This window comes from Molossus molossus, unplaced genomic scaffold (genome assembly GCF_014108415.1).
Source record: "Molossus molossus isolate mMolMol1 unplaced genomic scaffold, mMolMol1.p scaffold_m16_p_6, whole genome shotgun sequence".
Classification (NCBI taxonomy): Eukaryota; Metazoa; Chordata; class Mammalia; order Chiroptera; family Molossidae; genus Molossus; species Molossus molossus.
The window spans coordinates 17,371,515-17,388,132 of NW_023425399.1; the positions used below are offsets into that span (position 1 = coordinate 17,371,515).

Here is a 16,618-nt window from a genome sequence, read left to right on the forward strand (position 1 = left end):
AATACTCCCAAATGCCATTCTTATATCCTCCCACCTCATTCTTATTCACTCATTCATTCATGAAGTAGTACCATGTGCAGGAGGTGGTTCTGGACTTCCCAGGGCCTGACAGCCCCACAGCTGGAGCCTGGCAGGTGTGGGGAGGTCAACAGGAGTGGCTGCTGCATGTGGAGGGAGGCAGAAGCATGGTCTTCTCCAAGAGTCCTTGGATCACCTGTCTCAATCACTGCCAGCACAGGTGTGTGTGTGGGGGTTGTTGAAGGTACTTAGGAAACATGCTGATTTCCATGCTCACCCTGTTCGAAGTCAGAACCTCCAGGGGTGAAGCTCGGGACTCAACACATTAATGAGCAACCAGTCTGATGCAGACTTAATTTTGCGACATTTCATGAAGCACATGTTGGAAAGTTGGACAGAGCCAGTTCCAGGCTGGGGACCAGCTGTACAAAGTGGGTGGTAGACCTAGAGGGAGATGTGGGATGGAAGGACCCCCCCTCTAGGAAGCCACCAGCTTGGGGAGAAGGGCAAGTGGGGCCAGCTACAGTACAGGAGGGGAGGGGAGGGAAGGGGAGGGGAGAGCTGGGGCTTGGAGTGCCAGTGTGTTTGGAGGGAGTCTTAGCCCGGCAGTGGGATGACCAGAGTCCCCAGAAGAGGAAGTCTAGGCAGATAGTATTAGAATGTGTGTCTAAGAAGCACAGTGGGCTGTGCCACTCAAGGCCCAGAGGCCAAGACCAGAAGCTAGGTGATCTGGGTTGGGGGCAATTTCTTGGCACTGGGTCCTGAAGGGCCTAAAGTCAGAAAGCAAAACAGCACAGGTGGGAAAAGCTTGGACACGTTTTCTTGTCAGATTCCAAACAGGACCACTGTGCAGTCAGCCCAGGGAGAAGCTTCCCTGGCCACCAGAGACTACAGAACTAGGGGCAAACCCACAGATCTAAATTATGAAGGGCAGCCAGAGCAGAGGCCCTGGAAAGAGTCAACTAGGAACACCCATACAGGAGTCAAACCCTGTATGGGACCAAAAGCACACACAACATTAGTACATAAGAATCTCCTTAAAATTTAATTGACTAAATGTATTACATTCAATATTCCATGGGTTTCTTCTGAACAAAGGATCAGCATAAATACAAACAAGCCTCTGGGCCTTCTTCCCTAACCAACGAAGAGAAAACACAGGAGGCCAGGGGACATGGGGACACCTTCATATTTACATTTTGCCTTTACTTTACAGTTCAGTGCCAGAAATATTTACAGAAAATACAATAAGAAAAAGATCATGTATTGGCAACATACCGAAATTCATACAAATTGTATATATGATTTCAAGCAAATAATGATACTGCTTATCTTTTAGCCACAACTGCCAAGCCCTTCGGAGGAGAAAGATGTTCTTGGTCACTGCAAGAGACAAGGACTTGGGAAGCTTTGTTTGCTTCAACAAATATTTATTGGGCGCCTACTATATGCAAGGCACTGTGGAATCCCAAATTATACCTTTTCCCTCACCGTTAAAAAAAAAACATCTGAAGAACATGAGTTGATACTCTGAGAAAAACACTATACAGTAAGTACATGGCTTGTTTAGCTACCGAGAACCCAGTTTGCTTCCACGTTGAGCGGGAGGATTACCTCCAATCTCTCCATCTTGGGAAAAGAGGCTGTGTGGAAATCCTTAAAACAGACCATCTAATGCAACATCATTTCATGTAAACATATAAATCAATCTGTTAGGAAGATATAACCTGAATGGATTTTTAAATGCTGAAGGGAGAACTACTGCAGCAGGAGTGTCAGATGACCTCTAATACACTTTTTACCATCTACTTCATAAAACATGTCTGAGCAGGGCTGACTTCCCCTTCAGGTCAAGTTCCATCTGCCAGTAGAAATAAATACTCTTGAAGACTCTGACTCTAACTATCAGCCTGCAGAACCTGACAAGTAGTTGCTCAGTGTATGCAGAAGTAACCATTTGTGAAGACCTTGAGACATTACTGGCCAAAGATTAGGTTTTTGTATTTCTGAGTCCAGAGGAGAACGGGATGCCCTGTAGTAGAGAAAATGGAGGGCAGCGTGGATGTGTGTGGTGTCAACCTACCACGTAACTATTCCTGTCCAATGGCCAGTGGGCAGGAGGGGGGTGGGAAATGGGGTGGGGGACGCTTAGGAGGAAGCCCTGGACAAAAGGGAGAGTTGACTGAACAAGTAAAGGGTAAAAAAGGCAAAAGCCCTGTCACTATTCTCAGTGCTCCCAACAAGAGAGGAAAAGAAAAGACTTCACCCACCAAGCCAAGCCGAGCTAGAAGTATGAGGGACTACCTGCCTCTGTCCCTTGGGAAACGTGTTCCTTGTCATTGAATGCCATGCTCATCTACCTCCCGGTGCATTTGTCACATACAGCAACTAAACTGTTTAAACCACAGATCCAGAAAGTCCTGGCTTCCATCCAAAGGTTATGAACACATGCTAGCAAACTTATCAAGTGGACTCCTAAAAATTGTTACTAGGGACTAAATATGCTCCTCTGCCATTATTCTACTCAAAGTGACTTTTAACAAAGGCAGTTGGTTGAACTTAGTGACCATGAACTCAAACCCACAATACCAATGAAAGGTCAAGGATTCTTACCATACTTCCTTTTTAAAGTAGATGTTATAGTGAGCAGAAGGAACCAGTACCTGATGAGGTCTACGTAACTCGTTTGCGCCTTACATACGGGGCTTTATGCCTTTGGAGGCTGCAGTCCTGAACTGATCACATCCCTCTTTCCCTAGGTCCTTCAGGTCACAAATTTCATTTAACACAGTTGTTCACTTACCAAAGCCATATGAATTACAAGGAGCTGCCAGAAATGAGAGCAAACTGAAGGATCAGGAAGCCTTCTCTCAACATGCACACTACAGTACATTCTGCTGACAGCAAAACTAAACCAAAAGGTAAAAGTTTTATCTGAAAAGTCACACTGAGGAAGTACACCCACATCAGCTATTTTTAACCTCTGGAATGTTACAAGGGCCTATTTTCCCCTTGAACTGCCAATATGAAACTTCCATGAAAGTTGTTAAACCTCACCTTATATATGCTCAGCTACTAAAACATTTTTAGGGTAGAACTTCCTGAACTTTATGATTCATACTCCTCCTCGATACTACCATCTGGAAACATTAATTTATTGCCCAGATTACAAAGAAAAGCAATTATTGAATAACATTATACCCAGAATGGAAACTGGAGTCATAGAAAGTGGAGGTTACATTTACCTGAGCTTAAAACAAACATGAAGAAAAAGGTACGGCAAACTTAAAATCAAGAGCCACTATGCCCATATTTCTTGCATGACAAAATACATACTTTTGGAACAGAAATATCTGCACAGGGAATTAGGCCCTACACACTATCCCCTACCTCTAATTAAACTACCAAAACATCAAACCAAACAGACCACTGTAGCCCTGACCTACAGAATCTACTGACATCAGAGTTCAAGTATGAAATTACCCCTTATACAATTGTGATCACTCCTCTTTGGACTTTAAATGTCACTTATTTTCTTAGCATAAAATGATCTTAATAAAGAAGAAAGCACATAAGGAGAAATGAGCAATGTCTACTCTAGTTCTGTAACAGGAATCCTTGTAACGATGTTCTGGGTCTGGCCACCTCAAAACATTTATCCCTGGCAGAAAAGTAGCAGCGAGGTAACAGAAGTATTTCCAAAACCCGGGCTGGGATTTGTTGTGCCTTCAGCTGGCAAAGTCCAGAAAATATGACGACGGCCATTTTTAACAGCAGCCACCCAAAGAGGTGGTCACTAATGTTTATCAATAGTGATGAAATCCAGTATTTCTTTAGAACAGACCTGAATTAGTAGCAGTGAGAGGCTATTTCCTGAACCCCAAATTAGAATCCTTCATAAACTACTGCAGTCTCCTGCTTGGTCCTGAAATGAGAGACAACGGATGAAACCAAGTAATTTTCAACCCTTGTGAATTTACATTTCTTACTATTTAACCAAGGAATTACAAATATTTAGCCTGTCGTTGTCACCAAGCTAGACAATACTGGAGAGAGCAGAGGTATCACTGTCTTACAACTTTTAACTCCACAAATTCCATCTGTACCCCCATTAAAGGACAGGGCCATGCCTCCGTTTTAGATCTGTTCCTGGACCGTCCAGAAACAGGCCTTCAGACAGGTCTGTGCAGTGAAGAGAATAGTAACTTTATGAAATGTGGAGAGAAAATATGAACGATTTTAATGTCAGATTTCATATCTGAGCAAAAAACATGTCCTTTTCTGTCAGCTGGACAGCTGGATGACAGTTGGATAACAAATGGACCCACGAGTGAGCAGGAAGCTGAGATTTCTTTCCTTCTCCTCCACACTATCAACTTGAGTCTTTAAAGGTCCTGAAGATTGAGACAGATTTTAATTTTGAACCAACCTCCTAAAAAATGAAATATAAAACTATCTTCAACTTCTAATTTGCAAATTTGATACTACCAATGCATGTGTTTAACTAAGATGCATAAAAGCCTTTCTCCTCAAAAGGCTCAGATATAAGTAAAACTGTCACTTTTAAAAGAAAGTTTATGGCTAAAATGTATATATCATCTTTACCAGCAGGAATATGATTGTGTCTGGGAGCCCATTTCACTAGAAAGCTGGAAGTCTTCTATCAAATGGGTTTAAATGTGTTTCTTCTATTCTGGTGATTGAACAGTAAGCTCTTGGGGAGTGATTTGTTTTTATTTTTACAGTGATCGCCTATCAAATTGTTTTGCTTTGATATTCTAGCCCCCAACGAGTTGAAGAGTCCTAGACAGCCCAAGAGTCTAAGAACTAATGTTCTTGAGTCCAACCTCCTGGAAAAGTGAAGTATAAAACTCTGGCTCCAACTGCTTGTTCCGGTACTTGTTGACAATGTCGGTGATTTTCTGTTTCCGGCGTACATGTGGTGGACTGTAGGAGTCACTCTCCAGCCTCTTTCTTCTACAAATATTAATTACAGTCTGCCTCACCAGAAAACCTTGAAAACAGAGGGTTTTAAAACAATGTGAATAACCAATCAGCTGGGTGAGCTCTCAGTACTGAAGTGAACTATCCTCTACAAACTCAAACTGTATCATTCCATTTACAAAACTCTACCCGTCTCCAGAGAGATGAACAGAGCTCCACTAAGATAGTAACTGTCAGAAGAAACACATAATGACAAGGAAAAACAGAATCAAAACCTTGTCTGATGACCCAGTTCCTGCCCTGGATTACAAACAGCTATCTTCATTTTCTAATACTGGAAGTTTGTGAATTAATAGTTCTACTCATACTTACTAGATTAAGCACAGTTCAAAACAGAACAAAACATGCTTCCTTTTGAACAAGACCACAGTATTTTTCTACATGTGAGCCCTATTTAGTAATATCACCATTTCCTTATTTCTACTTCTTTTTGGCTCATAAAAATGTTAAAGAATAAAAGAGAAAGAAATGATAACCCTTAGCCACACATGAAGAGCTTACCGAGTGCTCGCCTGCTGACGATCATCCCATCCACAAGAGGGATAACCATGTTAAATTTCCCAGTGGCTCCTTGAATTTTTATCCGGAATAATCCAGTGTTTAAAGGGTGAATAAAGATGACAGGAACTTCTTTTTCAAGAGTGGTAGATCTTAAGAAAAGAAAACTCTTTTTATCCCAGATAGTCAAGGGCTGACTATCCCTCATGTAGGATATAAGAATACCCAGTGGGCTTATTGCCAGGCAGTGTTTCACAAGAGCCAAGGGGTCAGTCTGCTGAGGTCTCTTCCTGGGAGCCCCTGATGAAGCCTCCCACCAATAACTGACCCTAAATACTCATCACTGGGGTTGGGTTTTTTAAGCTGACAAAAAAGACACTAAAATGTGCTTAGAAAACCACTGGGGATATGGGGTAGAAGAAAACGCCAGAGAAATCTATGGGGGAGCTACAAATCTAGCAACCAACTATGGGATTTTCATTTAGTTCCTCCTTCTTGTAGGCTACAAAAGTGGAGCTGATCCAAGCACAGGAAATTCCACTACAGTCAGTACTGGCATCTCAAAGCAAAAGTGGAACTTCTTTGGGAACCCCTGATATGGGCTTTTTCAGGGGTTGGGGGAGGAGGTTGGGAAGGCCTCCTCAGCAGAAGTGATAAATGGCTCATCTTGGCAGAGCCAAAGCCATTAAAGCCTCTGAACAGATAGCATGCTAAGGTCAGCAATCATACCTTTGGCAGACTGAGTTACATACACATCATGTGTCAGGGACATGCCAATGCATAGAGGTACCTGTGTGACTCTGTCATGTTACATGTCAGGGTTGTTTTTTTGTTTGTTTGCTTTGCAACACAATGAGCTTTCTTTCTATACAGGTAAAGTAAGTTAGGCCAAAGCAACAGCTGAGTCAACTTTTCAAGACATTAAATAAAAATCAATCCAATACTAGTAATTCTAGACTCAAGACAAATTCTAAACTTTGCTAATCTACTAATTAAATATAAACTGTCTAATCATTTTAGAACTTTTGACATAAAAAGATTAAAATAACAACAACAACAAAACAGTATAAAACACTTAAATGTTCTCTTTCAAACTAGTTCTCAAAAAGTCCATCTCGTGAAAACTATTCCAAGTCTCTTCAGCAAGTCGGGTGTCATGAAGAAAAAACAACAACACAGGACTGTTTTGAATTAAAAGAGAATGAAGGAATCAATATCAGATGCAAGGTCCTAGAGTAGATTCTGGTTTAAACAAACTAGCTTTAAAGGATGTTTTAGGGAAAATAGAGAAAATTGAGTATAAACTGATTACTAGATGAAATTAAGGAATTGTTACTAACTTTATTATTATGAAAATGTTATCTTTATCTACTTAAAAAGTGTTCTTAATTTTTACAGATGCATACTGATGTACTCAGAACATTAGTATACATCTAAATTGTTTTAAAATACTTTGGCATAAAAAACAGTTTCAATAATGACTTACCCTCTTCTAGAAATTTAAAGATATGATAATGTTAAAATAAATTACCTTTATTGACTTCATTTCTACAACAATAATCTAACAACGTTAGATAAATCCATCTTACATGCAATACAAACCAGATCATGTACACAGAAGGAATTTACTCAAAGGTAAAATATCAAGTTTAGCCTGATATCTAGGGTAGCTCTGTGAGATGTAGGAAATGCGGTTAGCATTTGTATTTAGATTTTTAGCTCCTTCATTTACTGAATGTGTGATGATGAGAAATAACCCTATGAGAAGATGGTAACCGTACCCTTGGAATTATTTTAAAGTATTTGTTTAAAACAAAAACAGGTAAGCAAAAAGCCTTGAAACTATAACGCCTATACAGATACACTGAATATTCTTGCAATCATATTTTCTTCTTATCCCTTTTGGGCATGGGCAGCTAAAATAGAAATAATAACATTTTAATAAAGTTTGAAATATTTTTCCATTAAATACCTCATGCGATAAGTGTATTTTAACTGCTATCTATCCAGAATGTTTTGACCAATTTAACTCCATTATTTTATTTAATACTGCTACCCTATCACAGTCTTCATTAATACTTAATTGCCTTCACATCTCCATTTGCCTTTTACCTGTAGATAAATGTAAAAAAGCAATTACTTATCCATTTAAAAATCCTGCCCGGCCAGTGAGGCTCAATGGATTGAGCACCATCCCATGGATTGATAGGTTCTGGTTCAATTCCTAGTCAGGGTATATACCCGGATTGGGGGCTCAATCCCCAGTAGGGAGTGTATAGGAGGCAGCCGATGGATGTTTCTCTCTCACATCAATGTTTCTCTCTCTATATATATATAAAAAAATCAATAAAAACATTAAAAAAAATATCCTGCTGCCCAGCCGGTATGGCTCACTGGCTGAGCATTGACCCATGCACCAAGAGGTCGCCAGTTTATTCCTGGTCAGGGCATATGCCCAAGTTGTGGGCCTGATCCCCAGTGGAGAGCATGCAGAAGGCGGCCAACTGATGTTCTCTCTCTCTCTCTCTCTACCTTTCTCTCTAAATAATCAAAAAAGAAAAAAAGAAAAAATAAAATAAAATGCTAACACTAGTGTTTAAAAATATAAATAAATAAATAAATAAATCCTGCTAATTTGATCATCTTTTGCATTTATCTACAAACTTCTTTGATTTCCCCAATTGGTTATTATTGCTTTCATCCCTTTTGTTTCATAAGTTTTTCTTGATTAAAGTGAAATCAACATATTCTAGAAAAACATTCTCTATGCTTAAAGATATGCTGATAAATTTCAAGCAAATAAGAGTGTACCTCAGAGAAGTGCTACTATTTGCAGTAGTTTCCACACCAGTACTGATTTCTGTCATCAGGTCTGAGAGGGGAAAGTTTTCTGGAAGAAAATAATAGCATTACAGTTAATATCTCCCTCCTATTTCCCAAACAAATAATAGGAAATCTGATTTCTGAATCCCTTTATACAAGCAGGCAATAAATATTTGGACTATTCTATCCTACAATATATAATCCTAATTATTCCTTACAAATAAATAAATTCTCCCTGAAGACATATTTTTGCAAAGTTCATCTAAAGCAGAGTTTTTAGAGAACATGATCTTAGTCTTAGAGTGCTTGGAAAGGGTTTTCAAATTCTGAGCCGGATGAGATTCTAAGCTAAATATGCACTTCTCAAGTTCTTATATTGCTTATATAAAAGTTATAAAGAACTTATCCATAGCAGAATTCTTAAGAAAAAATTAATCTTTACACTAAAACTAGACAGTAGGGTTCCTGGGAAGTGCTCCCCTTTCCCCAAGTCCTGGGGTGAGTAGGACCAACTATTAACTGTCATACCATACCAAACACAGCTAAAGTCTTTATATCTCATCAAATCTTCACAAATGTGAACTAAATGCCATGAGTGTCTCCAGTGAACAGATGAATGATCTAAGGCTTAAGGAAATGAGTGGTGGAGCTGGGATGCCATCCCAGGCCTGCTGAACTACAGTTCCAGCTCTTCGTTGACATATCACACTTTTACTGCCATTCCCTTTAGACATTTAGAAAGTCACTGTCATTCTATTATAATTTTATTTATAGACAAAGTCCTTATAATATAGTACCTATATCATCATAGCGTTCCACCCAGACTACAGAAACTCTTGTCTCAGGTCCAAGGGGAGGCACAGGGCGGCCCTGAGGCAGTTTCTTCATTCTGGAACTGGGACTGAGCTATAGGAGGCAGAGAAAGCACAAGAAGAGAAGGAAGAGAACTGGCTTAATAAAACTATAACCATACAGTCAAGCTGCCCACTGACATACATCTCAGGTCATGGGAAATAAGTTCAGGGAAAATGTAGAAGACATTTGCAAACAAGCTCTTCGTTGGCTCTTCTTTTTATCAAATCTCAACCTAGAACAAGGAAATGAAGTCCTAACACCTTCAAAGAAAAAAAGGGTATATTATAATTGACAACTCATAATTGAACAATAATAACTATCATTACTAAAATTAAACTTTGCAGGCAATGTCTTAATGAGCAATTAGAAGGATTCGAGCTCATCTACATGGCCAGAAAACGGTATGCCTTCCTCATCATGGTAACATCACTGATTTGTCTAGAGATCCTTCTCTCTTCAATATCCCATCAGTAAGCTATTCCTAGTTCTCAGACCAACTTCAATGGAAGCCCTCCAAAATTCCTTTTTCTTGTCAGTAGAAAGGAAATAATGTTGCTTAGGTCTTCACTATCATGCACAGTTTGCTCTGGCTTCCCTGCCCACCCAATCAGCTCTAAGTTCCTTTGAAAGGCTAGCAGGACTCCCTTTAGCAAATGGCACTCTGAGCCCCATCACTTTCAGAACATGCATCAGATCTAAGTTTGTGCTAAAGCCCTAAACAAAGTTATGTGTACAGAAGGGAAAATCCCACACTAAAGTTGAATTTTAAAAAGAATGCTTGCCCTGGCAGGCTGGCTCAGTTGGTGAGAGCATCATCCCGTACATCAAAAGGTTGTGGGTTCCATCCCCAGCTGGGATGTGTACAATGTTTCTCTCTCACATTGATGTTTCTTTCTCTCTTCCTCTCCCTCCAAAAAAAATCAATAAAAGTATCCTCCAGTAAGGATAAAAAAATAGTAATTAATAAACAAAATAATTTAAAAATAAAAACAACAATGCTTGCAAACACAAACAATATACATGTCTTTACCAGATAACCAGAGACCATGGCAATTTCCCAAAATTCTGGCTTCTGAGTCATAGAACATGACTGACTAAGAGATTTCCCCCAAACTAGTGACAGATATCCAGCCACAGTCAGACACTATTTTCTTAGCATCATGGCTCCTAATCAGCTTTATCTCTGACTTCCTACATTCCTAGGACTTCCAGCCCTAGGTTTAAAAAGCTCCTGTGATTAGGTCAGGCCTACCTGGATTATCCCCCCTTTAATTAACTCAAAGTAACTTGAATCACATCCATAAAACCCCTTTGCCATAAAACATAACATAATCACAGCCTATCTCACTCATTATATTCACAAGTTCCACCCACATGCAAGGGGATGACATTATAGAAGGACAAGAATCATTGGGGGTCATCTTTTTTCCTGCAACTTTGCTAAATGGCCTTTTGTGTATCTTTTGAGATAGTGATTTTTCTTTTTTTTAGTTTGTTAGTTATCTGCAAAGTATGTGATAAATAAAAACAATGTGCTTTAAGTTGTCATTTTTTGGATTTTAAGGAATAACTATGCTGACATTCAGAAAATGAGTACAAGAGCAGCCAATCACTATTAGATCTGTCTAAAATCCTGCATTACCATCCAACACAGACGTGTTCATCTCCCAACTGTGTTCTGTGAAACCTTTTTAAATATAGCAACTCCTGACTTTCAAAATCAGTCTTTTTCAGAGAGCCCTATATAACTTAACTTTTCTTGGCCTAAATAAATTTTAAGAGTGAAAACCTCTTCCATATACTTATGTTAAAAATAACTTTCACTGTAGAAGGAGTCAAATTAAAATCCTTAAAATGGAAGAATGGCTTCAGTCAAGTTTACACTTCTTTTGTCTTTTGTATCGTTTTAAATCAACCTTCTTATACTTCTGAACTCATTCTGTACTCTTGCTATCACTTATTTAGTAACTTTCCAAGAAGGTTTAAGAGGTAACATGAGGAGAAAATAAAAATAAAGACATACATCCACTGCTATGGTCAGAAAAAAGTATAAAAGCAAAATGTTCTTTTCCTGTAGTAGCTGCTGTGTGCCTCACTCAGTGTATTCATTCCTGCACTAGGCTGTTCTCTAAATTGCCATCATCTGTATATAGCCAGACCTGTTTAAGTTGAATGTTGCATGATTAAAGATATGAAATATAGAACCACTGCTGTAGCTTTAGGGGATATTTCTGGGACCAAATAAAAACCTAGGCTTGAGAAGAAATGGGCGAGAGAACCAAGCACAGTACTAGAATGGTAAATCAAGGAAAACAATAAAGGCCATCTTAGAATGAACTATTTGTTGTAAGCTGAAAAAAAGAAAATCGTGAAAATTTGCTTTAAAAAACTGACAATAAAGAATCAGTAAGCTAGAATTACTCTCTGGGTTAAAGGTAAAGCTTTTCAGGCATGATTCTATAATTACCCCCACTACAACTTTTTGGAGATCTAACGGCAAAGTGACTTACCCTCTGTGAGGAATTAAGATTGTCTGTGTGGTTAGGGAAAAGCTCAAGTGTCAGGGATGGCTGTTTCAGAATTCCTGGCATAAGATCCATGTTTGAATCACTATCTTGGTCTGAGATGTTACTTTCCAATGAATCAGCTATGAGATAAAGGGGGAAAAAATAATTATAATACCTACTACTTGTTTGAAGCAAAAGTATATAAACTAATTAGGCTAATAGTTTAACCTAAGTCACTTCGGCAAAGCAATACTTCTCCAGCATGGGTTGGCAAACTTTCTGTAAAGGATCAAGTAATAAATATTTTAGGCTTTGCTGGCTATATAGACCTCTATCACATATTCTTTGTATTTTAATTACAACCCTTTAAAAATGTAAAAACTACTCTTAGCATTCTGAATTTGGCCTGTGTACTGTATGCAGTTTGCTGGCTCCTGCCCTACAGGATAACCAAAGTAAGACTAAAAAATATTTGACTTTTCAAATGTAGAATATAATAAAAGTCTATTATTCTCTGAATAATTCTGATTTTATAGTCAATCATGTAGCATGGTGCCAAGTAGCACTGGGGCATCCTAAAGCTACAGAGGACCTAGTATCTGTGATTAAGGAGTGATCTGGTTGGAGACAAACACACAGAGAACTATAAAAAATAAAAACCAAGAAAGACAACTCTCAAGAAACAGGAGGAGGCTGATTTGGAGCAGGGGCACAGTTAGCACAGGGGATATTTCATGACAGGAGGTGAAGACTCAACTGTGGGAACTACAAAGACATGGATCTAGCTGTGGGAGAACTGGGTTGGTGCAAATAGGCAGAGCCAGAGATACCAGGCAGGGACTCAGTCCACAGAGGAAAGATGGGATGGCCCGGCTTCTGGAATTAAGTAATAGATCACAGCCTTGACACAAAGGCAAATAGCTGCTAAGACACTGACCTAGACCATGGAAGGCCACTACTGCCAGGGACACAACTGGCCCCACAGTATGAGACAGAAAGGGGTCTAGAGTGGGAAATCAAGGGCCCAAGTACAAAGGTTAGGAGACTGCCAAGGTAGGACACAATAAGTCATTAGCCTGGAGACGAGACAGTGAAAATATGGTGTGTGGCATCCCATTCTACAGATGGTCTCAATGAAGAAGGTGGTCAAGTTTTCCACCTACTGTGTAGTCAGACACAAAGAAATGGGCTTAATTTGCAAGAAGCAAAGGTTTTAGGAAAAAAAAGACTGAGTTCTGACTGAGAAGTAATAATCACTCTTGATTCTTACGAAGAATAGACTTGATCACCATCTTTTCTAGGCTGCTGAAGTTTCTCCTGCTCGGTGTTAGATCAGCCAGAGGCTGTCAGGAGAGCCTTCCAATTCCAATTCTCTGGGGTCCCACATAAAGCCTCACACAGGAAATAGGGAAGTAGGTGGGGGAGCTCACTCATAATTAGTGAAATGAATAAACTGAAAAACAAGGTTTCTATGTATTGATTACAATTAGATTAAAGAAAGACAAAATATGAGTTGAAGTGTGTCTCCTTGACTTATTAAAGAGTATAATTATCCCTCTGGTCAGCAGTCTTCTTGTCTTTAACTACTTTTCTTAAGAAATTTAAGAGAAGCTAACATCCTATATCTTTGCATAATCTAAAAGCTATGCCTTTGAAGCAGAATGCCTTAGATGACTTCAGAATCTCTCCCAATGCAGTAATACTGTACAAACCAGTGAATACAAAAATAGATTTTAAAACAGCACCATACAAAAAATGCTCTTACTTAAGGACTCCACAGGAGAAGGAACCACAAAAGCTATTTCTGTAAGGGCATCAGCATAATATAGCACCTTCTTCTGTCCATTGAAAATACTAGCCCCAACATCTTCGGAGGAAATCACTTCATCTAGGAAGAAGAAATACTATGTTACTGCTCCAAAAGGTGGAAATAACCAATATTATCCTGCTTTGTGAAATTTTAACTGATTAATAAAGTGACAATAAATAGAAGGTACATTTCCAACAAGAACCAGTTAGTGTATAAGGAGAATAAATTATATTCATTAAATGTCTTTATGCTAACTTTAAATCATAAAATCTTAATTTCACAGCCTCTGAAACTTCTCTAAATCAGACCACTTCTGATTAGCAGGGCTTTTGGTACACCTGTATGAGGCAGATTAAAGCACAGTCTTTTTGGAAGAGGTAATGATCAAAAGAAACAAGACCACCAGAGTCCCTCTGGAGGGAGTTGGGGCAAGTGTCTGCATGTGTATACTTTTGCTTTCAAGGCATTTCTGTCCCTGGTCTCTCTCTGCCACTCCTCAACTCTGTTTCTGTTCCCATTTCCCCAGTGGTCAGTGATATTATACAAAATGTATAGGCAGTTTTAGTAATAGTATCTGCTCTAAGCCAGCAAGACTGAATTAACAAAAGCAACATTCCTCAGAGTTAGTATAGTTCTCAATTAAAATGAACACAATGTCCTACCAGTAGTAATACATAAAAGACCTACAACCTGACAAAAGTTGGAAAGAAAAAACGAACAAGTAGTTCTCAGAAAAGAAATAAAAACATGTTAAAAGATACTAGAACTCAATCATATTTAAAATAGAAAAGTTATCACCCAACCAATTGAAAGGTACCTAACATTGGGGAGGCTGTGACAAATAGGAAATTTAGATCAGAAGTTGGTAAACTATTTCTGTAAAGGATCAGAGAGTAATTGTAGACCATGTATTCTCTCCCATGACTACTTAAGTCTGCTACTATATCACAAACAATACATAATTAAGTGTTTTGTTAAGTTATTTAAAATTCCTATAAAACTTTATCTACAAAAACAGGCATGGACTATAGTTTGCTGACTCCTGGTTTAGGTGCTGGGAAGGCATTTTATACCTATTGTAGTAGATCCTACGGTTATAACCCAATGCCCACTCCACCCTCTCCTACTCTGTGTGTAGCAGGTGTGAACTGTGGGTAAGATTGTCTCTTCACACCAGATCTACCTTGTCTATAGCTCTTTATCAGGGTCATTTCATCTCTCCTGCCATAGCAACAGATTGAAGTGGTCCAATCACTGAGTATCTCAGGATTTGGGAGTAAGAAGTTCTGAGACCCAGCTAATCTCTCCTCTTCAGGCTAGTGTGGTATGTGAATGTAAAGTCTTGAACTGCCTTTTTGTACTATGAAATAAACCAGACTGGGGACAAAGCCAACACTTGGAGGGCTGAGCTAAAAGAAAATTGAAGAGAAATAGAAAAAGAGTGCTGATCAAGTGACAACAAAAAATGTACATTAATCTCTGCAGCTTTCAGTTACATGAGACAACAACAGATAACGATTAAAATCCAGGTCAGTGTGGGTCAGGTTTTCTGTTACTTGTAACCATAAGCATCCAACTGATATATTTATCAAATTGAAAAATGTGCATACTCTTTATCAATTCTACTTATGGGAACTGAATTCTATAAATATACTCAAGTCGCCCGGTAGGTATGGCTCAGTGGACTGAGGACTGTCCCATGGACTAAGCATCATCCCATGGAATGAGAGGTCCCAGTTCGATTCCTGGTCATGGCACATGCCCAGGTTTCAGGCTCGAACCCCAGTAGGGAGTGTGTAGGAGGCAGCCAATCGATGTCTCTCTCTCTCCCTCACATCGATGTTTCTATCTTTCTTTCCCTTCCTCTCTCTCTAAAAAAATCAATAAAAATATATTTAAATAAATATATATATATACTCAATATAGATGATAGATAGACAGATAGATAGATAGATAGATATGTGGACATTAAAATTATACTAATTTGATTCAAATTTGGTTGAAATTAGAAAAAAATTGCAGGTCACAAGTCAGGGTGTTTATTATTATTATTTTTTAAATATTTTTTCTTTATTGATTTTAGAGAGAGAGGAAGGGAGAAGGAGGGACAGAAACATCAACTGGCTGCCTTCTGCATGCCCCCACTGGGGACTGGGCCCACAACCTAGGCATGTACACTGACCGAGAATTGAACCAGTGATCTCTTGGTGCATGGGTCAATGCTCAACCACTGAGCCACACTGGCTGGGCTCACAGTGGTATTTAATGGGAAACTCTGAGAAAGTATAATCGTGTTGAAGAACTCTTAATAATACAAGGCATTGGACAACAAACATTACCCACTGCAAAGAGATAACATTAACTTTCCAGTGACTGCAGGAGCCCTTAGAACAAAGAGCATTAGCCAGGTGGGGCAAAGGTCTTAAGTTTAAATTTAAACTTGCTCTGGTACTTGTTATCCTTATTACAGTTCCTCAGGAGGATTTGTAGAGATAGGCCTGAATCTCTGAGACACTCAGTTGTCTACTACAAAGGTTTTTATATAATACCCCAAGAATGTAATCTTTGATGATAGCCACAAAGTCTACAAAACACACTTGTTAATAGAAAACTGCATTTATTAGACAAAATACAGTTGTTAGGAAGCTGTACTGTTTGCTATTGGTAACCTAAATGTATTATACTACTGTTATATAAAGTGGAATGTGTTTATTCACACTGTAAAGGGAATTATTACCCTTGTGATAATTAAGCCATCAATTTTATATTAATAAACTTTATATTTATATATAACATTTATATATTTAATTAAAATTATTTTTCCCCCATATACACAAAAAAGGTCTGGAAAATATACAAACTATTATTAAGTGACCTCCTGTGAAGATTAGGGGAAGGAGACTTTTCTTTATATAGCTCTGTTTGTTAATTTTTAAAAATAAGACTACAGCCCTGCTGTGGCTCAGTGGATTGAGCATCATCCCATGGACTGAGAGGTCCTGGCTCAATTCCTGGTCAGGGCATGTGCCTGGAATGCAAGCTCAATCCCCAGTAGAGGGTGTGTAGAAGGCAGCTGATCGATACCTCTCTCTCACATTGATGT

The 16,618-nt window shown here is 38.9% G+C and overlaps 1 protein-coding gene across 9 annotated transcripts in view; it reads right to left on the bottom strand.

The window, feature by feature from the left end:
* Window positions 1-1,928: 1,928 nt before the first annotated feature.
* RALGAPB (Ral GTPase activating protein non-catalytic subunit beta) overlaps window positions 1,929-16,618 on the bottom strand; it is an 89,860-nt gene continuing 75,170 nt past the window's right edge. For 5 of the 9 annotated variants that reach the window (XM_036245795.1, XM_036245797.1, XM_036245796.1 and 2 more), the window contains 7 exons: window positions 13,471-13,593; window positions 11,709-11,845; window positions 9,141-9,249; window positions 8,332-8,410; window positions 5,524-5,672; window positions 4,866-5,032; window positions 1,932-3,943 (listed from right to left, as the gene is read on the bottom strand). In XM_036245795.1, the coding sequence (XP_036101688.1) occupies window positions 3,914-3,943; window positions 4,866-5,032; window positions 5,524-5,672; window positions 8,332-8,410; window positions 9,141-9,249; window positions 11,709-11,845; window positions 13,471-13,593 (794 nt within the window). In that variant the 3' untranslated portion in view covers window positions 1,932-3,913. Of the gene's footprint in view, window positions 5,033-5,523; window positions 5,673-8,331; window positions 8,411-9,140; window positions 9,250-9,339; window positions 9,459-11,708; window positions 11,846-13,470; window positions 13,594-16,618 lie in introns of those variants that run through there. The other 4 variants (XM_036245799.1, XM_036245800.1, XM_036245798.1 and 1 more) reach the window with 4 other exon arrangements.